This window comes from Trachypithecus francoisi, unplaced genomic scaffold, assembly GCF_009764315.1.
Source record: "Trachypithecus francoisi isolate TF-2019V2 unplaced genomic scaffold, Tfra_2.0 Lachesis_group4, whole genome shotgun sequence".
In the NCBI taxonomy this organism is placed as follows: Eukaryota; Metazoa; Chordata; class Mammalia; order Primates; family Cercopithecidae; genus Trachypithecus; species Trachypithecus francoisi.
The window spans coordinates 8139677-8164623 of NW_022681469.1; the positions used below are offsets into that span (position 1 = coordinate 8139677).

General features: G+C 53.9%; 1 protein-coding gene across 1 annotated transcript in view; it reads left to right on the forward strand.

The window, feature by feature from the left end:
• Window positions 1-679: 679 nt before the first annotated feature.
• SMARCD3 (SWI/SNF related, matrix associated, actin dependent regulator of chromatin, subfamily d, member 3) overlaps window positions 680-24947 on the forward strand; it is a 39127-nt gene continuing 14859 nt past the window's right edge. The window contains exons 1-2 of the mRNA XM_033194747.1: window positions 680-1055; window positions 2869-3006. Coding sequence (XP_033050638.1) covers window positions 2968-3006 — 39 coding nt within the window. The 5' untranslated portion in view covers window positions 680-1055; window positions 2869-2967. The remainder of the gene's footprint in view (window positions 1056-2868; window positions 3007-24947) is intronic.

Consider the following 24947-nt stretch of genomic DNA (forward strand, 5'->3'; position numbering starts at 1 on the left):
TGTCTCTGCCTTGGGCCTGCCCATCACAGAGACAAACCCAGGCAGTGCAGAGCCCAGACCCCAAAATACCTGTAAGTGTTGAGGGCGTGGTCTGGCCTGGGGTGTGGCTGGATATCTGGGAGGGCAGAGGTGGGAACCTGAGGGAGAAGGACCTGACTTTGACCTCAGCCTCAGACCATGGGTCCCTGCTGCCTGCCTGCCTCCTACTGGGGGCCTGCCAGGCCCATCTGCCCCCAAATGCTTGGCAGGCTCCCTGCCCGCTGGCTGCTTAGGGAGGTGCTCCCACTTCCTCTGCACTTGCTTGAGCTCTCTAGAGCTCCTTCATTCTGCAGGAAGGCTGGGGTCCCCCTCTGTGCTGGGCATTGTGGAAGCTGAGCCCTGTGAGACCCGGCCCTGAAAGAGCCCATGAGATGGCCAGAGATGGGCTTGTCTGGCTGGAAGTTGGGAAGAGTCTTCTCCAAGCTGCGAAGTTAAGCATTGAGTACATAAAAGGGGAAGATTGGCATTAGTGAGAACGTGGCCCTGAGGCTTGATGGACCCAAAGCCTCCCAGGGTGTGTGTGGGAGGGGTGGGAGCGGGTATGCACATGGGTGCGGGACCTCATCTATGTAATGTCTGCAGCCACATAGAATGATCTGACTCAATCTGTGGGTGAGCGCAACTGTTTGTGTGCCTGTGTGTGCGCGCCCACGTGCACGCGCGTGTGTGGTCCTAGTGTAGGTGATGTCTGCGGCCACACAAGATACTGACTGCGTGTGTGACTCGTGGGCGTGTAGATGCAAGCACAAACCTACGACACATCTGTGTACAGGCTGAAGATCACAACGGGTCTGGCCAGGGCCCGCCGCTGGGCCCCGAGCTGGCCAGCACACCGACGGTTGGATGGGGCGACGCTTCCTGCTCCGGTCCCTAACTCATTATTAAGCTCCTCGCTCTTTGCAGACGCTCCCTGCGCCTCCCCCGCTCCGGGCTGCAGCGGCGCAGGCGCCGGGCCGAGCTGAGCGCCGAGCCGGGAGCGGGCGGCCGCGCTCCGGGCCGGGGTCCCGGGGCAGCAGGTGAGCGACCCGCGCCGCGCGGCCCCCACGGCCCTTGGCGAAGGCGCCTCCCGGCCGCGCTGCGCCGGCGTCCCCGCCTTCCCTGCCTGGCAGTCTCTGTTCGCCTCTGTTGGCATCCTCCTCCTCCCCCCTGCCTGGCATCCCCCTCCTCCCCCTGCCTGGCATCCCTTCTCCTCCCTGCCTGGCATCCCTTCTCCCCCTGCCTGGCATCCCCCTCCTCCTGCTGCCTGGCATCCCTTCTCCCCCTGCCAGGCATCCCCCCTCTTTCTCTTGCCTGGCACCTTCCCCTCACCTGGCACTTCCCCTCCTCCCTACCTGGCATCCCCTTCTCCCTTCCTGGCATCTTCCTCCCCTCCTCCTTTCCAGGTATCTCCCCTATTCCTGACTCTTTCCGTCCTCCTGCCTGGCACCTCCCTCCACCCCCACCCCAACCTGGTACCTCTTCCTCCTACCCCTTCCTTGCACCTCTTCCCTGACTGGCAGACTCCCATTCAGCCCCTCTGTGACACCACCTCCTCCCCATCACTGCCTGGCATCTTCCCCTCCTTCCCTCTCCAGTACCTTCCTATCCTCCTTCCACCTGCATCTCCCCTCCTTCCCTCGTCTGGCACCCTCCTGCCTGGCACCTTCCCCTCCTCCCCCTGTCTGGCACCACCTCCTCCCATTGCCTGTCACCTCCCCCCTGCCGAGCACTTTCTCAACCTGCTCCTGCCTGGCATGCTCTGCTTCCTACTCCCCCTGTCTGGCACCTTCCCTCCTTCCCCTGCCTGGCATCCTCTCCCTCCTTCCCCTACCTAGCACCTTCCCATCATTCCCCTGCCTGGCACCTTCCCTGTCTCCACTTGCTACCGTCTTCCCTGGACACCCCTCTCCTATTCAGGTTGTCCCCCTGTCCCCCACCGTCCTGCAGGGCACCTCCTCCCAACCCTGGACTGGTAACCCCTCCCCTATTGCATCGTCCTCTCATCCTCCCCTCCCACTGTGTCTCCCAGACCCCACCAGCTCTCCCATCCCCAGCACTCCCTGTCTCCAGCCTCCTCCCTTCTCATCCCCTTTCCTTCCAACCCTAGTCAGGGTTCATCCATCGGCAGCAGCCCCTTTTGTCCACATGGCTTAACCAGACCCTGAGCCACTCCCAAGCCCCACCTCTGTCACCCACACCCCACTCCTACAGCACTGCTCTCTTCTTGGCTCCCCTGCCGCACGGTCTGCTCAGGGACTTCAGTTCATACATTGGGTCCTGACCCAACAAGCTGGAGGCCTTCCTGCTCTTCCAGCAGGGAAGGAAGCAGGGCAGGACCGGACAGAGCAGGCACTAGCAGGGGCCAGGAGAGAGGTGCCTAGGCCAGCCAGTGGTCATGGAGCAGGCTGACTACCTGCCTGCCACCTCTGGAGTCTCTCCATGCCCCTGGCCTCCAGGACCACCTTGGTTATCATCCTGACCTGTACTCTGGTCTTTGCCTCCAGTGCCCAGCTCTCTCCCTCCAACCATTGCCACACCCCAAAAACTGGCCTCTCCAGTCAGGGTTTGGGCTCTGCCTGGGGTCCCTGCTCTGTCTTTCAAGTTCTTTGTCCCGCGGGACCCTGGGGCTGGTATCTGTCTGCTCCCCGTACATACTGCTCCCACCCACTCCCTGCCTTGTGCCACCCTAGACCCAGCTGGCCTGTGCTGGTTGCCTCTATCCTAGCCCCTTTTTTCTGCACAGCATCCTGGCTTCCTCCGACCTCCGCTCTAGGGAGTTTGGCTTCTTCCCAGCCTGCTGAGGCCTCCTTGAATCTACCTTGGGGCTCAGGGTGTGACCTCTCCTTCCAGATCCTCAGAATGGCCCTTGGTGCTACAGGCGCAGTGGGCTCCGGGCCCAGGCACCGAGGGGGCACTGGATGACTCTCCAGGTGCAGGACCCTGCCGTCTATGACTCCAGGTCTTCAGCACCCACCCACCGTGGTACAGGTAGGTGCCTCCTCCCCTGCCAGCCCAGGAGCAGGAGCTCTGGGCCCCATGGAGAGTCGGCCAGCCCTTGGCCCCTGCTCCCACCACATGGCCCCTCCTGCCCATGGCAGAGCCTCTCTGTCCCTCTCCCCACCCCTGCTGACACCTGTCATTAATGTCCTTCCCTCCATCCCACACTCCCTTTTCTGTGTGCCCTCTCCCCTCCTGGTATCCTTAGGTCCTGCCTCTCAAAGCTGTTCTGAGCCAGGGACAACTAGCCTGAAACCAAGTTTTGGGTTCACGTGAGCATAGTCTGGGCTCTGGCATGCTCCACTTCCTCCCCACCCAGACACCCAGACAACACCCCATCTCCTCTCACTGTGCATGCAGAAGCGTACGCATACGTGCACATGCTCACATGCACACACACCACATGCTCTCTGCGAGCTGGAAGGAACCTGCTGATTCCTTGGCACAGCTTGTGCTCAGAAACCTCTAAAAAGCCTGCAGGGCCCCAGGCAGGGTTCTGCTTGTGGCAGGAGGGAGGTGGCAGTCGTCTATTGCACAGCCCGTGGTGGGAGCCAACCCTGCCCTGCCCCAGGCAGACCTCTAGCTCTGATGCACTCTGGGGCCATTGCTTGCTTGTAGGGCCCTCCTAAGCCTCCTCCCCAAGGAGTGAGAGGAAGATGGTCCGCACTTGTCCGCATCAGTCCCCACTTGTCCGCATCAGTCCCCACTTGTCCAGAAGGACACACTGAGGCTCTGGGCAGAAAAGTCACCTGCCCCAGAGCCCCACCCAGCATGGTAAGGGGTCGGATCTGAAGTCTGGTCTGAGCTCTGCCTGCCCAGCCCCACCCATCATCACGCTGGCTGGCCTCACCGGTGGGAGGCACCTGGCAACAGGGTAGGTGCTGTCAGGGCCTCAAGGCACGTGGAGCCCAGTCCCTGTCCTCAGGGCCTGCAGCCTTGGAGAGCAGCCTTGGCAATCAGGCACAAAGGGCCACAAACCACACAGGCCTCAGAGCACTGAGGAGGGAGACATCAGGAAAGTCCTGGAAAGGTACAATTGGAAATGACTCAGAGGAGCCTGAGGTTCGGGGAGGCCTGGGGCTGTGGGCAGAATGAGAGTGCTTTCTGCTTCTCCTTCCTCAGAAGTTGGCAGAGGAACTCATCCTCCTGCCAGGCTGCTCTGAAGGCCAGGGACAGCCCTATTCCCCTTCAGACTCCCCCAGTGCCCCTCCTCCTCCAGTGAGGTGCAGGCCTAGGGAAAAATGGGGCAGAGCACCGGCTGCTGGAGAATCTGGCCTGGCCCAGAGGATCCAAGCCACACAGGGCAGCAGCAGGCACCAGTCACCTGGTACCCATCACCAAGGAAACATGCCTGGTGCCGACATGCCCAGCCCCACACCTGAAGCCCTGGGCCACCTGCAGGAAGGTCAAGGCTTCCAAGCAAAGGTCCCACCCTCATCCCCAACACCTCCCCAGCACCTGAGGTGAACTGGGGACTGGTTGCTCAGTTTGTGGTGGTTGGTGTTTTAGCTGAAATTCATAAAGAAAAGGTGTGAGCTAATATATTAAACCAAGCACTCTACAGTTCTGGGGTGGCTGAGGGTAGAGGTCAGGTTGAATGGGGGGCAGGCTGATGGGAGGCAGTTAAGCTTCCTGGGGGGTGCACCTGAAATGGTCCCCCACATGGAGAGTCCTCCTGATACTTGACATGCACTGAGTAAGGCCCTAAGGGGCTCCCCAGCAGCAGTTGATGGGAGCCCTGGGCTGTTCCAGACCTTTCCTGAAGGGTCACTGCAGGATGGGCACAGGGGAGGAGGGCAGGGGAGGCCTGTGAAGATTAGAGCTGGGGCCCTGGGGTAGTAGGTGCATCCTTGTGACACCTGGCCCCAGAGTAGCCCTGGCCATGAGTCAGAAGCCCCAGCTCCAAGAGTGACAAGGTGGGCTAAGTTTGGCACTTTATTTTGGAATCGCATTAACATGCAATCGGCGGTGTGCGTTGCAGGCTTTTGGCAGCCAGGCAGGCGCTTGGGCATTTGGATGCTGACAGGCCTGGTGCTGGTGCCTAGGCATCCGTCCTCACCCCAAGCTGGCGGTGTGATTGCAAGTGATTAGTGAGAATTAAGTGGTGGAGGTAATGAGCTAGAGGTGTCACCGGGAGGAGGCTGAGACACCCCTCAGGGATGAGTGGACTTCCCTCAGCTGTGGCTGGACTCAGAACCATCTGGGGCCAACCTGAGGCCACCGCCTGCTTCTGATGGGTACTTGGCTGAGGGACATCTTGTAGGGACCATTGCTGTGTCCCCCGGTGCTCCTTGCTAATGAGGGGTGTCAGAATCCTTGGTGACTCATAAAGGACCATAGGGGAGGGCTGATCACTTCGGCCAGGCCCACCTTTTGGGATAGCCCGTTCTGTTTATTGACTTTCCAAGCTGTGACACCGATTCTTGGCACCCTACACTTACTTCCAGGGATTTCAGAACGTGCCTCATGAGCATGTGCCCCACACAGGCCTCCTGCTGGAACTTACAAACTTGGACCATCTCCCACGTGCACCTTTTTCCCAGACCAAAGAGCGTTCTAGGCAAGTGCCCTGGAGTGAGGGACACTGTGCCATGAGGGAGGGAGAGGAAGACACAGGGGGGTGTTGTTACGCTCTGCCTCATCCTGAAAAGGGTTTCAGGTAGTTTTCAAAGATACATATAGTGAGGAAACTGAGACAGAGAGAGAGTACAGAAAACATGGTGTCGCCTAGGATGTGGCTACGGCACCAGATGCAAACCATGAGGCCTGGAGACCCCGATGCGAGCAGAGAAGCAAGCAATTACATGATTTACACTGTGCATAAGATAAAAAATGAAACAACTTGCTCAAATCACTGTGATTTCTGGTCCCGAGCCCTTGGGAGGGCTCTCCTGTATGAGGAAATGAAGGGGATGCCATGTGACAGAGTTACGCAATGTTCTCAACAATGTCACAACTGCTTCCTAGGGCTAAGGCAAGAACCAACACAATACTGCCCAGCCATAAATATATTGGTAATATTGCTTAACCCAAACTTAAAATTTGGAGCAACTAGAGGAATGCATTACTACCTTCAGGAAATACCCTCTTTCTCTTTTGCAAGAGACAGGGTCTCACACTGTTGCTCAGGCTGGAGTGCAGTGGTATGATCATGGCTTACTGCGGCCTCGAACTCCTGGGCTTAGGTGATCCTGCTTTAGCCTCCTGAGTAACTGGGACTACAAGCGCAAGCCACAATGCCCCTTAGCTTTTGTTCTTTTTGTTTTGTTTTTATTTTGGTAGAGATGAGGTCTCACTATATTTCCTAGGCTGGTCTCAAACTCCTGGGCTCAAGCAGTCCTCCCACTTCAGCCTCCCAAAGTGCTGGGATTACAGGCATGAGCCATCGAACCTGGCCAGGAAATACTCTGTATGTTGATATTTACAACAATGTTTCTGATAAATATCAGGCAGCAGGAAGATTTATTTAAAATTGGAAATTAAGTACAGAGTCACATTCTCCAGTAGGGGTAACATCCTTATAGGAAATAAAGAGCTCCTTCAGCACGTAGGCCCCACAGGTGAGTTTGGGTATGAGGAGGGACCAGCCCTGGTCTTTCCCCACAGGTCCTGAACCCATGGAAAAACAGGCACAGGCATCAGTTAAGTGCAGGGAAAGTCGAGCTGAAGAGAGGCTTGAACCTGAGGCCCAAGTGTAGAGGACAGGTCCTATTCCCTAACCCGGGTTTGCTTACCTGGGCACGGGAACAGAAGGAGATGATCTGTGTCCTAAAGCAGACTCGCCTGGAAGGGGAACACTGGCCACAGGATTAGCAGCTTTGCCTTCAGCACCTTTACCCCACCCGCCCAGGAGAGGATTGTCCGGCTGGCGCAGGCCCTTCCCACCTCATCAGACAGAGCCTCCTCCCACAGGGAAGAAGGGTGGGGAGCGGGCCAGGGTCATTCCAGCATCTCCTCTCCTGGGAATAGAGTACATGTTTCCTTGTGAACATGTGAAGACAAGGGAGTAAGGCCCCTCCGCAGTGGGGTGGACGGGCCACATTGCTGAACAGTGACATCGAGGCTCAGGTCCAGACCTGGAATGACCAAGTCCACCCCCTTTCTTATCTTTCCATTGGAACAATTGCCACATCCTTTTATTTGATTTTATTTCCTAGATGAGTGTCAATTCCATCCGCTTCTGATTTCCCACATCACCGCCCTAGTCCACGCACTGTGGTCTTCTGCCGCCATCTGAGTGCCGCATACTCAGCCTTGCCCCTGCATCAGACCCCAGCCCAGCACTGTGACCAGAATGGGCTTCCTAGACACAAATTTGATTTGTTCTGCCTTCCACTTCCTTGTGGCTTCCTTCTTGTGCCCTCACTCAGGGCCCTCACACCTGCTGTTCCCTGCACCTCCGACACCCTTCCCAGCTCCCTTCACCTGGCTAACTGCACTCATCTTGAAGTCTCCACTTCAGTTCCGCCTCTTCCAGGGAGTCTTTCTCCCACCCCTGCTTGGGCGTGAAGACCCACCCACTCTCTTCTGTCTTGCAGCACCTACCGAAGAGTCTAATGCTGAGCTGTAGGGCTCCTTAAAGGTGTGGCTGCTTCTGTCTTGTTCCACACAGTACAGAGAAATATTTCTTGAATGAATGAACAGGTGTGTGAGGCAGTGGACAGAGAGGGGATGGCTCTACGGATGATTCTAAAATGAGCCCCAGATCCCTCTTGGTGCTGTCAGCCTCACCCTCTCAACACTACCACGATGCAAGGGTGGGCCTTTCTTGCCTGCCAACCTTGTCCTGCTGTTGCCTGAGCTGCCCCACGCCCCGCGCCCAGTAGCCCTCCCTCCTGTAACTCCGTGGTTGGAGGAGTGCTCCGTGCTCATTCCCTCTTGAGTTATTCCCATGGTGAGGGAGAATGTCACTCCCTCTGACCTTGGTTTTGCCTTTTGGAGTTGCAGGGAGAAACCCCTTTCTCCCTCCAAGCCATCTGACCACCTTTCAACATTTGGAGGCAGTTTTCCCACAGGACCTGTGTCTCCGCCCGGAACATCCAGCTCTGGCTCTTTCAAAGATTCACTGCCTTTGTGCCCCCTGGGGAGCATTGGAGATCCCCCCCAAGGCCATGGCCCACTCTTGGAGCCACCTGGGCCTGTGCTAGAAAGTGAGCTTTCCCTTTCCAGCCAGACAGATGAGGAAGAGGTACTCAGTTTTCTGAGTGACATGTCTCATCTGTAGAATGGGACATCATGCCCTTCTATAAAGAAGCAACGGTGATGCCAGGCCTTCTGCACAATGCCTGCATTCACCGAGCGCCCCTTGCCACTGCAAGCGTTCACATGGGATGCTGAGTGCTGTCCCTGCTGTAGGTGTCATCTGTGTACCCCAGAGCACCATCTAATGCTGCTGATGCCTCCCTTAGTTGCAGGTCCCAGCCTGCCATTCATGCTGCCTGCTTATACCACTGGCCACCACCCAGACACCCAGCAGTCCACTCTTCCTGTTCCATATCTGTCAGCCCCACATGGAGCTATCTTAGCTTTAGTCCATCTTTCCAGCCCACAGCGCCCATCTAGCCTGGTGCAGTCTGCGGGTGTGAGAGGCCTGTCTTCTTTGCTTTTCATACAGTTTTTCGTTGGAAAAAAGAAAAAGTGAGTCAGCAGGGCCCAGGAGAGAGCCCTGTGGCCCCTGGAGATGGCTCAGGGTGGGCTGGCAGCTGAATCCACAGCAGGGGTCTCGAGGGTGGGTGGGCTTGAAGGAGGTGCCAGTGGGTGGGAAGGTGCCCCCCGTGGGGGTCTAAGTAGATGCAAGAGAAGCTGAGCTCCAGTTTCAGGTCTACAGCACCCACTCCACTCTCCCCAGCAGGAAGCAGCACTGTACTTTTGCCTTTTCATGCCTCAGTTTCCCCTCTAACTTCCCCTCCACCATCACCTCACTTGCATCTTACCCAGGCCTCTTCCTTCAGAAGAAAAGTCTGTCTTTGAGACACTTTTGATCCATTCAGTGGACAGAGATGTCTCCCCCTGCCACCTGCCACCCACCATCACAGCCCCCACCTCAGATTCAAGAGCAGCTGCCACAAACACAGTGACCTGCAGGAAGTGAAAGAGTGAAGTGGCTGGGGGCAGAGTAATAGCAGCCAGTAGAGACTGAGGGCTCATTGTGGGCTTTGAGAACTATTTCAAGAATTTTAGGCCAGTCGCAGTGGTTCATGCCTGTGATCCCAGCACTTTGGGAGGCCAAGGCAGGAGGATCGCCTGAAGCCAGGAGTTCAAAACCAAGCTGGGCAACAAAGTGAGACCCCATCTCTACATTTAAAAAAAAAAAGAGGGAATTTTATGTGGTTTAATTTATCCTAGCCACAACACTATAAGGTAAGTGCTGTTATAATCATCATCACTCCAGATAAGGAAACTGAGGCACAGGGCATGAAGGAACTTTCCCAGTGGTCAAGGCAAGAGTCCCAACTGGTGTCTCTCTACCACATTTAGCCCTCAGAAATTTGCTGTGCCCAAACCTCAGGGGCCCTCACAGGGATAAGACAGCCACCCCTTTATTCAGGGTCTCAACCCAGCCCCTCCTCTTTTGCCCCCAGCACTGAGGTTCACAGTCAAAGACCATTTATCATCTCACACACAGCCTGCTCCACTCATTGACTTTCACTGCTGTACCCCTAGGGGTATTTGAGTTTGCAACCCTAAAATAGAGAATGGGGAAGAGATGTGGCAAATGGGAGGGCTCTCGTCCCTCTGAAAAGGTACAGCCCCTTCTCAGCTCCACCTGATTGTCTCTAAGTGGACTGCTGGTCTGGTCTTGCCAAATTTCTCATTTTTTTTTAGAGATTCGGGAAATCTGGCTTTGATGCGAAATCTCTCAGTCTCTAAGGTTGGTGTCTAATTAAAGTGTTTAGGACACAGTGAGAGCTGAGCAAAACCTGTCTGCCCTGCCCAGTTTGTAACACTCACCTTGAGATTTCCTTGCCTGCTGCTTGTCCCCTTCCCTCCCTTCTATCCCCCAGCCCAGAAAACAAACCAGCATTTCTCACTGAGAACTCAGGGCCCCCAGTTTGAGAAACACTGCATTAAGAATTGCTGTCACTTTGTTTGTTTGTTTGTCTGTTTGTTTGTTTGTTTGTTTATGAGACAGGATCTCAGCTCCGTCGCCTAGGCTGCAGTACAGTGGTGCGATCAAGGCTCACTGCAGCCTCAACCTCCTGGGCTCAAGCAGTTCCCCCACCTCAGTGCCCCAAGTAGCTGGAACTACAGGTGTGCACCACCACACCCAGCTAATATATTTGAATTTTAGTAGAGAGGAGTCTTGCTATATTGCCCAGGCTGGTCTCAAACTCTTGAGCTCAAGCAATCTGCCCACCTCAGCCTCCCAGAGTGCTGGCATTACAGGCTTGAGCCACTGCACCTGGCCTGCTGTTGCTTTAGTTGGCTTCTTGTCAACTACATTATAATTACAATGAAATTATAAACAAAATGCAGAGTCTTTTCAAAAACTTGAGGACCCTCTCCCACAACAGACCCGAATCCCAGTTTGAGAAGCAGTTCTCATAAATCCTCATGATGACTGCTAATGGGAAGGGCGCGGCTGTTGTAGAATCCCTCTCAACTTGTCTGTGTCTTAACTTAAACCCAGAGTACCAACCCCTGAGGACTTCAGAGTACATTTGATAATGAATGGGGGAGCAGTCAGATAGTGACTCAAAAAGAATATGGACCTTATGATCAGAAAACAGGAGTTTGAGCCTCACTTTTGACACTAACTCGCCCTCCAGCTCTGAGTCAGTCTTTAAAGAACTCTCTACGCCTTGTGTTCCTGTCTTTAAAATGGATATAGTAATAGTTATCCCTTCAGCTTCCTGGAGTGTGGAGAGAACCAAACTGGATAATGCATGTTGAACTATTTTGTAGGCTAAGCTCCATGAAGCTCTATGTGTTAATTTGGAGGTGTTTGGCAAAGTGTTTCCCTATATCTTTAGGGTATGATACATAAACGTGGGCTGGATGCCGTGGTGTGCCGGTAAATGTTTAACAACTGGCTCTTGGCAGGACGGGGCGTGGGAGCAGAGTTCCGGTTTGTATCGTTCGCCAATTCCTGTGGTATAAATACCACTAGCTGGGTGCAGTGGCTGAAGACTGTAATCCCAGCGCTTTGGGAGGCCACTGCGGGAGGCTCGCTTAACGCCAAAAGTTCAAGACCAGCCTAGGCAACAAAGCAACACCCCATTTCTACAAAACATTTTAACAGTTAGCCAGGCATGGTGGCATGCACCTATAGTGTTAGCTACTCAGGAGGCTGAGGCAGGAAGATGGCTTGAGCCCAGGAGGTCCATACTGCAATGAGCCATGATCACACCACTGTACTCCAGCCTAAGCAATAGCCAGACCCTATCTCAAAAAAAAAAAAAAAACCTCCCACAGTGGCTGATGTTCTGACATGACACACTAGCATATTGCTGGCTGGATGTTACTATCATTGGGCAAATTTGCTGAGAATTGAAGAAAGACTAAGCCCCAAAGGGTATACATTAGTCTGGAGAGAGAGCCTGGTCTTGCTTCCTGTCCCTTTCTCAATACATTCAGCAAAGATTTAGATGCAGATTGATGGTCACACTCACTGGATTTATGAATGACACACAGCCAGAAAAGATGGTGAATATTTGGATATTTTGAATTCATATTCAAAAGCTGTCAACATTCACCTTCTAAGAATTATGGGCTAATTCTTAGAAGATGAATATTAACAGGAGTAAATGTTAAGTGTCCCTTCTTGAGACAAAAAGACAACTTTACAAGTAGGGGATAGGGAGACATGTTTTGCATAGAGTAGGAAAAAAAAATTGGCTGGGCGTGGTGGCTCACGCCTGTAATCCCAGCACTTTGGGAGGCTGAGGTGGGCGATCATTTGAGGTCAGGAGTTTGAGACCAGCCTGGCCAACATGGTGAAACACTGTCTCTACAAAAAATACAAAAATTAGCTGGGCATGGTGGCACATGCCTGTAATCTCAGCTACTCAGGAGGCTGAGGCATGAGAATCGCTTGAACCCCGGAGGCGGAGATTGCAGTGAGCGGAGGTCGTGCCACTGCACTCCAGCCTGGGCAATAGAGCGAGACTCTGTATCAAAGAAAGAAAGAAAAGAAAAGAAAAAAAATGAGGTTAAATTGACAATAAGGTCAGTTCAAGTCCACAGTGCAATGAGTGATTACCAAAGAGTGATACATTAATGGCCATGATGACTTTACTCAGTACTCTGTGACTTAAAGAGAATTTTTACATATGGCAAATCATTACTATTTTGCTATTCACAATAACCCGTTGAGAGAGGTAAGATGATAAATACCCACTGATGAGGAGACTGAGATCAGAGAGGTTAACAATGACTTGGCACTTTTATACTCCTGTCAATGGATGATGGAATAAAGGCTCAAACTCAGGCCTTCTGGCCCAGATTCTGCCCTGTGCTTTGCACCCTGCTCAGAGGGCTTGCTTTCATCGGGCAAACCAGAGGATGTTCCGAGGGGAGGCCCAGGTGGTAGGTGGACCAGCAGGCAGGTCTCATGACGACCACCCTGGGAGTCCTGAAGAGTAGGCTGTGGGGGTGTTGGGTCACTAGGGCCACCCCAACAAAGGACCACAGACCTGGCAGCTTAAACAATAGAGATTCCTGGTCCCAGTGTGGGAGGCTGGAAGTCTGAAATCAAGGTGTCAGCGAGGTTGGTTCCTTCTGAAGGCTGTGAGGGAGGGATCTGTCTCAGGCCTCTCTCCTTGGCTAGAAGTTGAGCATCCTCTCCCTCTGTCTCTTTACATCATCATCTCTCTGTGCAAGTCTCTGTGCCCAAATTTCCCTTTCTTGTAAGGACACCAGTCCTATTGGATGAGGGTCCACCCTAATGACCTCATTTTAACTTGATTACCTCTTTAGCGACCCTATCCCCAAATAAGGTCACATTCTGATATATTAGGGGTTAGGACTCCAACATATGAATTTTGGGAGACACAGTTCAACCCATAGCAGGGGGACTCTGACAGGTGCCTTCAGAATTTGGAGATGTGTCTTACAGAGGAACAAGATGGTCAGAGCCTCAGGGAGCTGACGGGGTTCAAAACCCTGGGCTATCCCCATCACAGGAAGAGCCAAGGCCCCGAAGGACAGGTCGACTCCCTGCCACTGTCCAGTCCTTGGGCCCCTGGGCTGCTGGAACACTAGTGCCCCACCTGGCTCCATGAAGAGCCAGAGGGCAGCCTCCAGCCTCCCGTTCTGGCAGTTACCCTGGGCAGTCAGTATGCCACCTTCCCAGCTAGTCCCGGGCCCGGCCCCACGGTCTGCTCCCCCTCTGCCACCACCACCACTGCTGCTGCTCCATGCTGGCTTCCGACGCTGCCTCCAGCAGAGGCTTGGGCCCAGCTCCGCTGGACTCCCCAGAACTCCATGGATCCCACCATTGACCTCCTGACCTCCACATCAGGGAGAAGGAGGTGGCCTGCTGAGGAGTTAGGTGTTTAGCGGGTGATTGTCTCCGTCCTCCAGAGGAACTCCCACAGTTCCTACCCTAGGCGCTGGCCTGGCCTGGCCTAATGGCTTCTTGTGTGAGACCATTTTCAGAGCACTCATCTTGGGCTTCGGAATGGCTTACAATCATGCTCTCCTCTTCCGACACCCTGTGCAAAAAGCCACTGCCATCCTGGGGCACTTTCCAAGGCAGGAGCTGACATTAGCTCCTCTCTGTTTCAGGGCAAAATCCTGACTTTGGCCGAGTGTGGTGGCTCACACCTCTAATCCCAGCACCTTGGGAGGCTGAAGCAGGCAGATCACTTGATGTCAGGAGTTCGAGACTAGCCTGGCCAACATGGCGAAACCCCATCTCTACTAAAAATATAAAAATTATCCAGGTGTGGTGGCGGGCACCTGTAATACCAGCTACTCGGGTGGCTGAGGCAGGAGAATCGCTTGAACCCGGGAGGCAGAGGTTGCAGTGAGCCAAGATCACACCACTGTACTCCAGCCTGGGCAACAGAGTAAGACTATGTCTCAAAAAAAAAAAAAAAAAAAAAAATCCTATCTTCAGGAACCTGACCTTCAGACCCAGTGGCTGATCATTGCAGGTCAAGAGAATGGCAGGTGCAGAGGTCCTGAGGTGGGCAGGGACCCAATGAGTTTGAGGACCAGATAGGGACTGGCAGAGCTGAAGGCACCCACAAGGTGGAGTCAGCCCTGTGAGCCCTGGCAAGGAATTTGGATTCTGTCAGTGCCATGAAACCATTGTCAGATCTTAAGCAAGGATGTACTATGGTCCTCACTGCATTTTTTTAAAAGATCACTCTGGCCATGCTGTAGAGAGAGACAGAATGGAGAGATGGGACGATCAGTGCAGAAGAAAGATGGTGCTGGCCTGGACCAGGGTAGTGACAGAAAAAATGCAGAGACCAGTGGGCTTGAGAGATCAGATAACAGTGAAACTAATAAAATTTGCCTATGAATTAAATATGAGGGCCAAGGGAGAAGAGGATATTCATAATAACAACCACAGAACAGCATGGAAAATGGCCGGACCCTGGAGTTGGGCTGAGGGAATTGGATGGCTTGAAAGATATGGTGATGTATATGGGCAGGATTGAGGTTTGGAAGGATAAGAGGGATATTCTCCAAGGTGGAACCTGGGGAGGGCAAAGATAGGGCTTTGAGGCTGGTGAGGAGGCCTCCTTGGTGAAAGTGGTAGGGCCTTGGTGGACACATGGACATCCTGCCTCTCTCTCCCCTCCCTCCCCAGCTGCCTCCCAGGTTTGAAGTTGTGGTTATAGCTTCAGCCTTGATTTAAATCCCTCAGAACACCCCTTGGCATTTTTTTAATAAAAAAAAAAAAAATTCCATTTAGCAGGAGTGTCTGGCACATTCCACTTCTTCCCATCAAGTCTGCCCACAGCCTCTGGGCTAGGATCTAGGCTAGACACAGGCCACCTGGATGAAAATCCCAGCGCCACCCCTACCAGCTCTGCAACCTTGCATCAATCATTTTGCTTCCTTAGGCCTCAGTTTCCCCACTTGTAAGGTGGATTAAGGATTATCCTCGCAAGGTAGGGGGACTGTGGACATGAACTGAGCTTGGAACAAGCAGTGGCTGCTCACAGGAAGAGCCGTGTGTGCTGGCTTCCCTGGTACTAGTTTTAGCCTGCTGGGCTCTGCAGGGCACCTGTCCTGCCCTTTCCACTATTCATGACTCTCGCCAAGATAAAGCACGAGTCTTGGGTGCCTCTCCCCTGACCTTCACAGAGGTGCCCAAGGAGGCAGAGCCCCTGAGACCCATAGCACCCCATACCAGCCTTGGGCATCCTGCCCAGCTGAGGCTTTCCCTGGCTGTGCTCAGGGTCCTGCTTAGGTGTCGCTACTCTGAGACACCTGTTGGGGTAGCCCTGCCCCACCCTGTTAGGAGCCCCTCCTCCCTGCTCCCACAGGGCCCTCTGGACACACCTGGCACAACGGCCTCTATCCATCTTGTCTTTCTCAATGACACCAGGTCTCAAGGGCGGAGGCCATGTCATGCATGTAAATGGGCAGCACTTCCCAGGAGCCGCCCCAAAGGAGGTGCTAGCGCACGGGGTGGGAGGAGGCCCTGCTTTTCCTCAGAAGCCGTTATCAGCAGTTCCCAAACCTCTGCTTTTCTAAGCCATAACTGGCCTTACAGAGTCTTTTTAAATTTAAGTCCCAAAGCTGGGAATGGTGGCTCATGCCTGTAATCCCAACACTCTGAGTGGCCGAGGTGAGCGGATTCCTTGAGCCCAGGAGTTTGAGATCGGCCTGGGCAACACAGCAAGACCGTGTCTCTACAAACAATTTAAAAATTAGCCGGGCATGGTGGCACGTGCCTGTAGTCCCAGCTACTCAGGGGGCTAAGGTGGGAAGATAGCTTGAGCCCAGGAGGTCCAGGCTGCAGTGAGCTGTGATCACACCACTGCACTACCGTCTAGACGACAGAGCAAAACCCTGTCTCAAAAAAAAAAAAAAAGGCCTAAGTGCAGTGAGTGTGCTAACATGTGGTGGCTTCTGAATGTCTCCCTCCTGTCCTGCAGCCCGAGCTGCAGCCCCCACAGCTCAGTTGCGGGACCACAGGCTTCCCATGGCATAAACCCCTGCATGCTAACACCACTTGTGGCTGCTCTCTGGCCAAGGAAGGGTCCAGTGGTTTGAGGAGACCCCACACTTCCCGCAGGGCTCCCAGAGCCGCCGTAATTAGCCACTCTGAATGATCACCTGGCTGGCTTCTAAAAGCGGCAGCTCAGCCCTCACCTGTACCCGCCGTGGCGTTTGTGATGAGCCTGCCACTGAAGGGCTCTGAGAGCTCCCTGGTTCCACTGCGCCCCACCCTAGCTGGGGGTTGGTTGGAAGCAGGATCATTCAAATCCGGGGGATAAGACAGATGAGCAGCAGCCAAGGCCACAGGGAATCCAGGCTGTGGGACAAGCAGGCAGGACCATTGGGAAGCGGATGCTAACAGCTGCTGCTCATTAAGTGCTGACCCGGTGCCAGGCACTGTGCTGAATTCTGCACATGCTCAACCACATTTTAATCCTCACATCCACCCATGCATCACATGAGGGACCCCCAGTTTTGCAGATGGGGAAATTGAGGCTCCAACAGGTCAAGTAACATGATCAGGGTTATGGTCACTCAGTGACTGGGTGGGGTTTAAACCCAGAACCGATTGACTCAAGGGCTGTGGTTCTCAACCCCAGGGCAATTTCACCCTCCAGGGACAAGGGTCAACATCTGGAGATATTTTGTTTGCCACACTGGGTAAAGAATAGAGGCCAGGGATGCTCCTAACATCATACAGTGCACAAGGCAGCCCCCACAATAAAGAGTCGTCCAGCCTGAGATGTCAGCAGTGCCAACTGGAGAAACCCTGTTCTAGAATCCAGGCTAGGAGCCATCACACCGTGGACTGCAGAGACCCTGCCCAGGGCAGTGGGTTCAGGCAGGGGTGGAGAGCATAGCCAGCCTTAGTTACAAGGGTTTGCCGAGAGCAGGCCCCAACATCTGCCGCCTCCCCACTGCCTGCCCCATAGTGAGTCTTCACGAGACTTCTTGGTGCCGCTGTAGCCATTTGAGCCCGAGTAAAGTCTGCTGAGTTACCAGTGTGCTGTGTGGGGCCGGCAAGATGCTGAGCTTCCTGTGAAGTCCTTGGTCATGGACAAGCCTCACAAGCCCCATCTCTTCTCAATCCCACTTACTTTTGCCTGGTTCTCCAAGAAATTGGTGGTCCACTCGGCATAGACAGAGCCTGTTGCTGTTCTCATCGCTTCTCCTACCCTCTTTTTTTTTTTTTTTTTTTTTTTTGTGAGACGGAGTCTCGTTCTGTCGCCCAGGCTGGAGTGCAGTGGCCGGATCTCAGCTCACTGCAAGCTCCGCCTCCCGGGTTCACGCCATTCTCCTGCCTCAGCCTCCCGAGTAGCTGGGACTACAGGCGCCCGCCACCTCGCCCGGCTAGTTTTTTGTATTTTTTAGTAGAGACGGGGTTTCACCGTGTTAGCCAGGATGGTCTCGATCTCCTGACCTCGTGATCCGCCCGCCTCGGCCTCCCAAAGTGCTGGGATTACAGGCTTGAGCCACCGCGCCCGGCCTTTTTTTTTTTTTTTTATTTTTTTTTTTTTTTGAGACGGAGTCTTGCTCTGCCGCCCAGGCTGGAGTGCAGTGGCCGGATCTCAGCTCACTGCAAGCTCCGCCTCCCGGGTTCACGCCATTCTCCTGTCTCAGCCTCCCGAGTAGCTGGGACTACAGGCGCCCGCCTCATCGCCGGCTAGTTTTTTGTATTTTTTAGTAGAAACGGGGTTTCACCGTATTAGCCAGGATGGTCTCGATCTCCTGACCTCGTGATCCGCCCGTCTCGGCCTCCCAAAGTGCTGGGATTACAGGCTTGAGCCACCGCGCCCGGCCTCTCCTACCCTCTTAAAGGCCAGCTGGATCCTCTTAAGTTCTCCAAACCTAGCACCAAGTGGCACCAGGAAGGCAAGGCGAGGTGGTAGAGGGCTGTCCCAGGGCACCCCTTGGCTCTGTCGGGGTAATGACACGTTCCCAAAGGATAGCCGACTGAGGTCCAGGTAGGGGGCCGGTTGGCGTGTCACTGTGGGATTCGAGCATGTATAGGAGTTACACTTGATCGTGAGGACCAGAGAAGCCACAGGAACAAGGGGCTTGTTCCAAGTTTAGCATTCATTTTTTATTTTTTCTTGTTTTCGGCTAAAAAGTAATATTTCCACAGTAACAAAGGGAACCTTCTCAGATGCATTGAAATTTATTTCAGACACCTTGGTGGTAGCACATTTTCTAGAATTTGTATTCCCAATGTTTCTAACAATCAGCTTGAGATTTTGAGGGGTGTGTTTAAAAGGATAATTAAGGGTAATTCAGCTTAGCTCTACAGGCTTTCAGGGATCTTGATTTCCTTCTTTAAAAGGCAGGTGTTTGGGGAAGGTGGGATGTGTGTGTTGGTGAGTCTGTCACTACCACCAGCAGGCAAGCTTTAGCATGGGGACACTGGGGAGGCAGCTTGGGGTAAAGGAGAAAACCCAGGGACCTTGAGGACAGGAAACCTGATTTGCAATCCTAGCCCCACCCTGTGATAGCACAGTGAATTTTGGCAAGTCACACAACTTCTTACAGCCTCATTTTCATTATCTTTATAATGGGGACCCTGCCAGGAACCTAATAGGGTTATCTTTTGGGATCAGACAGGTTACTGTGTGTGGAAGTGCTTGGTCAATGGTAAAGTCCTATACAAATCCAAACCAATGTTATTACTCCTGTGACAAGAAGTCTCGGCCAAGCATGGTGACTCACACCTGTAATCCCAGCACTTTGGGAGGCCAAAGTGGGTGGATCACCTGAGGTCAGGAGTTCGAAACCAGCCTGGCCAATATGGTGAAATCCCATCTTTACTAAAAACACAAAAATTAACTGGGCATGGTGGTGCGTGCCTGTAATCCCAGCTACTCAGGAGGCTGAGGCAGGAGATCATTTGAATCCAGTAGGCGGAGGTTGCAGTGAGCCAAGACTGTGCCATTGCACTCAAGCCTGGGTGAAAAGAGTGAAACTCCATCTCAAAAAAAAACAAACAAAAAAAAAAAAACACCAAGTCTCAGGTTGTAACCTCAGTTGGCATTTGGAAATCTGTGCTGAAGATCCTGAATGGGGTCGGAGTGGGCTCTCTTCACCTCCACGCATCACATGTTGGAGGCTCTGCCATGTGCCAGGTACTTGGGATTCGGCAGCAAAGAAAACAGATAAAAAACCCTGCCTCCTTTAGAAAACACACACACACACACACACACACACACACAGCCCCTACCTTTTTGAAGCTTACATTCTTTTTTTTTTTTTTCTTTTTTTTTGAGACAGAGTCTCACTCTATCACCCAGACTGGAGTACAGTGGTGTGATCTCGGCTCACTGCAACCTCTGCCTCACAGGTTCAAGCGATTCTCCTGCCTCAGCCACCCGAGTAGCTGGGACTACAGGTGCCCGCCACCACACATGGCTAATTTTTGTATTTTTAGTAGAGGCGGGATTTAACCATGTTGGCCAGGCTGGTCTCAAACTCCTGACCTCAGGTGACTGGCTTCCCAAAGTGTTGGGATTACAAGTGTGAGCCACCGCGCCGGCCTGGAGCTTACGTTCTAATGGAGAAAAAAAAGTTAGGCATCAATGTAGGGAGTAGATGATATAGAAAGGTGGAAGGTGTAGGGTCCTGTAGGGAGAGTGGAGGGGAATAAAAGAGATGGGTGTGTGGAGGGACAGGGCTTGCAGTTTTTAATCAGGGAGACAGACTGTGCCTCACTGAGAAGGAGACATGTGAATAAAGGCTTTTGGGAGGTAAGGAGTCCGCCATGTAGATTGCCAGAGGAAGAGCATCCTGAACTGGCATGGACTTGGAGTTTCCAAAGCACCGCAGGGAGCACAGAGGCCAGGGCAGAGAGAAGGTGGCAAGGGAGATAGCAAGAGGTGAGAGCAGAGGGGACAAGGGAGTAAGGATGAGACCAGATCCTGCAGGACCTTCAGGACCTTGGCCCTTGCTTGGAATAAGATGGAAGCCCTGGAGGGTTTAGAGCAGAGCAGTGCCATAATCTGACTCCCTTTTTCTTTTTTTTTTTTTTCTTTTTCTTTTTTGTTTTAGGCGGAGTGTCACTCTGTTGCCCAGGCTGGAGTGCAGTGGCACAATCTTGGCTCACTGTAACCTCTGCCTCCCGGGTTCAAGCAATTCTCTTGCCTCAGCCTCCCAAGTAGCTAGGATTACAGCTGCATGCCACCACACCTGGCAAATTTTTGTATTTTTAGTAGAGACAGGGTTTCACCATGTTGGCCAGGCTGCTCTCAAACTCCTGACCTCAAGTGATCCACTGGCCTCCAGCCTCCCAAAGTGCTGGGATTCCAGGCATGAGCCACTGCGCCCGGTCCTGACTGCCTTTTTAAAGAACTTGTTGCCATGTTGAGAACAGACTGTCGGGGCGAGGCTGGAAGCAGGCTACCCAGTAGTTGTGGTTTGGAGCTTGGGCGGCACCCAGGGAGAGGTGAGAAGCAGTGGGCTGCTGGGTCCAGAGCCAACAGGATGTGCCTTCAGAGTGCATGTGGGGTGTGAGAGAAAGGCAGGGGTCCAGGGTGTTCCAAGGTGTGGGCCTGGGCAGCTGGAAGGAGGGAGAAGACTGTGGGTGGAGGATGGGGTTTGAGGCAAAAGAGCAGGAGCTCATTTTGGACAGACCATGTTTGAGCTGTCCACTGAAGATCCAGGTGGAAACGCCGAATAGGTGATTGGATAGATGTGTCCAAGGATTGGGAGAGAGGACCGGGCTGGAGGAAACTGTGGGAGCTGCTGACACACAGGTGGTGCTGGATGTGATGAGACCGCACAAAGGATGAGATCTCCGAGGAAGTGAGCGTGGAGAGGTGAGGAGGACCCAGGCCTGAGTCCTGGTGCTCCTGCATGGAGAGGGAAGGAGAACAACTGGATGGTCTCCAGGGACTGAGAAAGAGCAGCCCAGGAGGCAGGAGGTCAGCCAAGAGGGGGAAGTGTCCTCCCTCCCCGGGAGGAAATGTTTGAAAGAGAACGGAGTGTTGTGACTTTGCCAGGTGCAGTGGCTCACACGTGTAATCCCAGCACTTTGGGAGGCCGAGGCGAGTGGATCACAAGGTCAGGAGTTCGAGACCAGCCTGGCCAATATGGTGAAACCCTGTCTCTACTAAAAATACAAAAATTAGCTGGGTGTGATGGCGGGCGCCTGTAGTCCCAGTTACTTGGGAGGCTGAGGAGGAGAATCACTTGAACCCAGGAGGCAGTAGGTTAAGAACTGACGGTGGCATTTGCCAATGTGGAGGCTACCGGTGGCCCTGCCAGGAGCGTTTCAGTGGAGCAGCGGGAGCTGCATCTGACGGGATTGGGATTCAGGGAGAATGGAAGAGCACAAATGAGACAACTCTTTTGAGAAGTTTTGTCGCTACTGGGCAGCAAACTGTAGGATAACTAGGGTTAAGAGCGATTGTTTCAGGAGGCCGGGTGCAGGGGCTCACGCCTAGAATCCCAGCACGTGGGGAGGCTGAGGCGGGAGGATCACTTGAGCCCAGGAGTTTGAGACCAGCCCGGGCAACATAGTGAAACGTCACTTCTATTTTTTAAAACGTAATAAAAAATGAAAGAAGAGCGTTTGTTTCCAGTGGGGATGTAACAGAACTTGTGCATGCTGCTGGGGGAACTCCAGGGGAGAGGGGAATGTTGATGAAATGATGGTGTGGGAGAGAATTGCTGGAGCAGTGTCCTTGGTGTGGAGGAGGGACAGAGCTGGCACACGGAGGCACGGCTGGCTGTAGTCGGGAGCACAGATAGCTCATCTGGAGGAACGGGATCAGCTGCTGGCGGGCAGGGGGTGTGGTGGGAGGCTCTGGAAGTTCTTCAGAAGCTTCTTTTTTCTCAGTGAAGGGGGAAAACAGGGGCATGAGCTGGGAGTGAGGAGGATGGAGGAGAGGTTGGAGGTCAGAGGAGGGAGAAGATGCAAAAAACTCCTGTCAGGGTGTGGGGGGAGCAGGCATAGATGTGACCGTGCTGTGGGAAGAGTGGCCTGCCGGGCAGCACGATGCCAGCTGAGCTCATGCCAAATCCACAATGAGACCAGGATGGGTAGCTGTGTGTCTTTCTCTGGCCACATTCAGGTGCATGGTTGCAGGGGAGGAGTTGATGAAGCTGGATTTACCTCTTAAGAGAGTCAAGAGTATATGCAAGGGGACGGGTGCAGTTGCTCATGCCTATAATCCCAGCACTTCAGGAGGCCAAGGTGGGCTGATCACTTGAGGTCAGGAGTTCGAGACCAGCCTGGCCAACATGGTGAAACCCTGTCTCTACTAAAAATACAAAAAGTAGCTAGGCATGATGGTGTGCACCTGTGGTCCCAGCCATTCAGGAGGCTGAGGCACAAGAATTGCTTGAGCCCAGGAGGCAGAGGTTGCAGTGAGCTGAGATCACGTCACCTGGGCGACAGGGTGACACTCTGTTTCAAAAAAAAAAAAAAGCCAGGTGCAGTGGCTCATGCCTATAATCCCAGCACTTTGGGAGGCCAAGGCAGGCAGATTGCTTGAGGTCAGGAAGCTTGAGACCAGTCTGGGCAACACAGTGAAACCCAGTCTCTACTAAAATACAAAAAATTAGCCGGGTATGGTGGCAGGCACCTGTAGTCCCAGCTACTTGGGAGGCTGAGGCAGGAGAACTGCTTGAACCCAGGAGGCAGAGGTTGCAGTGAGCCGAGATCGCACCACTGTACTCCAGCCTGGGTAACAGAGCAAGACTCCGTCTCAAAAAAAAAAAAAAAAAAAAAAAGAGTGCACGCAAGGGAAGTTAAAATGGTCAATTGTGTTATGTGTCACCGTCAAAAGAGCCAGCAGATTCAATGTGTAAGAGCAAGGGGTGGCTGTGGGGAGGGGCGCAGAGCGCTGAAATGAAGCAGAGGTTCCAGAGGAGTCGCAGGATTTGGAGGTCAGGGAGCTGGACAGGGTAAACTGGAAAAAGGAAAAAGAGGAGATGGTGGTCAGCAAGTGGGGCTCATGGGACTGAAAGTGGGGGGCTGCGGTTGCTGCAGTCATCTAAGAGATGACCTTGGGAGTGGATGGCTGAGGGAACGGGGAGGATCCCTCAAAGGGGAGCTGCCAAGGAACGGAGAGGCCAGAGATGTCCAGCAGAGCATGCAGCAGACTGGACAGGAGTGGTGCTCCAGAGAGTGACATGAGCCAGGAGCCAGAATCCGCACGAATGAAGGCTTCCTCACTGGGGGTAAGATGCAGAGCCAGGGGTCTGGAAACAGCAGTGAGGGGCAACGGGGGCCATACCCATCCTGAGGCCAGTGGTCAAGCCACTGCTGGAAGGGAGCCTGGCTTCTGCTTGGGGAAGGCAAAGAGGATGCTTCCAGAAGAGGTGGAGCATGTTGGAAATGTTCCTTAGGACAGACCACAGAGTAGGAGGGTTTCGGGGGTTGGGGAGAGACGGCAACTGTAGGAGGGTCTAGGGCCTTGTGGGGCTCAAAGTGCAGGAGTTGAGGGGGTCTGGGGATTTCTGTGGTGACTGACCCAGTTGGGGATAAAGGGCAGCATGAGATTGAGCCTGGTGCCCTCAAAGCCGAGGGCAGGTGGAGGGCTCCCCTGGCCCTGTGGGTGCAGAGTGGAAGGTGCAGCATCAGACCAGCAAGGACAGCTGGGCGGCGAGTCCACGCAGCACTTCCACGGGAGGTTTATTTACACATCCCACTGCCCATTGCCATTTGATTTAATATTCCCAAAAATTTGTTTAGAGAAATGCAGATGGACTTTTTATAACTATTCAATTCTCTTCACTCCAGTGACACCCAGACCCCAGAATGCAGTGATTGGCAGGAATCCCACTGAACACCTGGTCAGAGCAGTAACTGAGGCCTGTTCCTGCCTCACAAGTCCTCAGAAGCTTCCTGAGGTGTGGGGCAGGATGCCAGGCCACCAGGATTGTCCTGACACTGTCATGGGGAGCTGTTAGCTGCAAAAGACAGAGAGGAGAATTGGAGGTGCCAGAATGGGGCTCCTCTCACTTAGAAAGAAGAGGGCTGGGGCCTGGGGAACATAGGGCACACATGGAGACAGTTGGCAGGGCGGTCAAAGGCCTCCCCACACCAGGCAGGGTGAAAGAGGCAGGGCCCTGGCACAAAGTCCCGGTGAAGCGGGCAGCACTCTGTGCCTTGCCAGCATTTCCAGAGGCAGAGGTTGGAGGAGAGGCAGCAGCACCCTCATGTCACAGATGAGGACAGAGTTCCAGGGAGGAAGCGGCATTCCCAGGGCCACACAGCCCGACATGAGCAGACCCCAAGTCAACCAGAAGCCACAAGGCTGCCCCCCAGATCCGGGTGCCCAGCTCCCTAGCAACCAACATCTGGATACAGCCAGCATCTGTAGAGAGATGGGGAGGTGAGTAGGATGTCTGGGACATGCACTGGGTGACTCCCCTGGCACCTCAGGCATTTGGGACACGGCTGGGGCAGGGCAGGAGTGGGACCTTAGCAGAGCCAGGGTATATTATGGAGATGGGTGGACTTCCCAGCCCTGGCTGCCTGTTAACCAGGAGGCTGGTGGAGCCAGACATGGCTCCCACACACCTGGGAGGAGGAGAGGGGAAGACTGGCTACTGTTTAGAGTCCCAACCACCCTATAAGTCCCGAGGCCATGTGATCCCCGTGTGTTTGTCCTGGGTTTCAGCCACATCTAAGCCGCTGAATCGGGACAGATGTGCCAGGTGTTGATCTGGAGGGAGACGAGAGGAGAGTGAGGATAGCTCTGAGTGACCCATCCCTCCCTCCAGGGGCCATACAGCCAGCAGATCAGGGCACTGCCCAATTCAGGGTCCCTGGATGCATCCCTGTTGCCCACCAGGCAGAGCCACACCCTGGA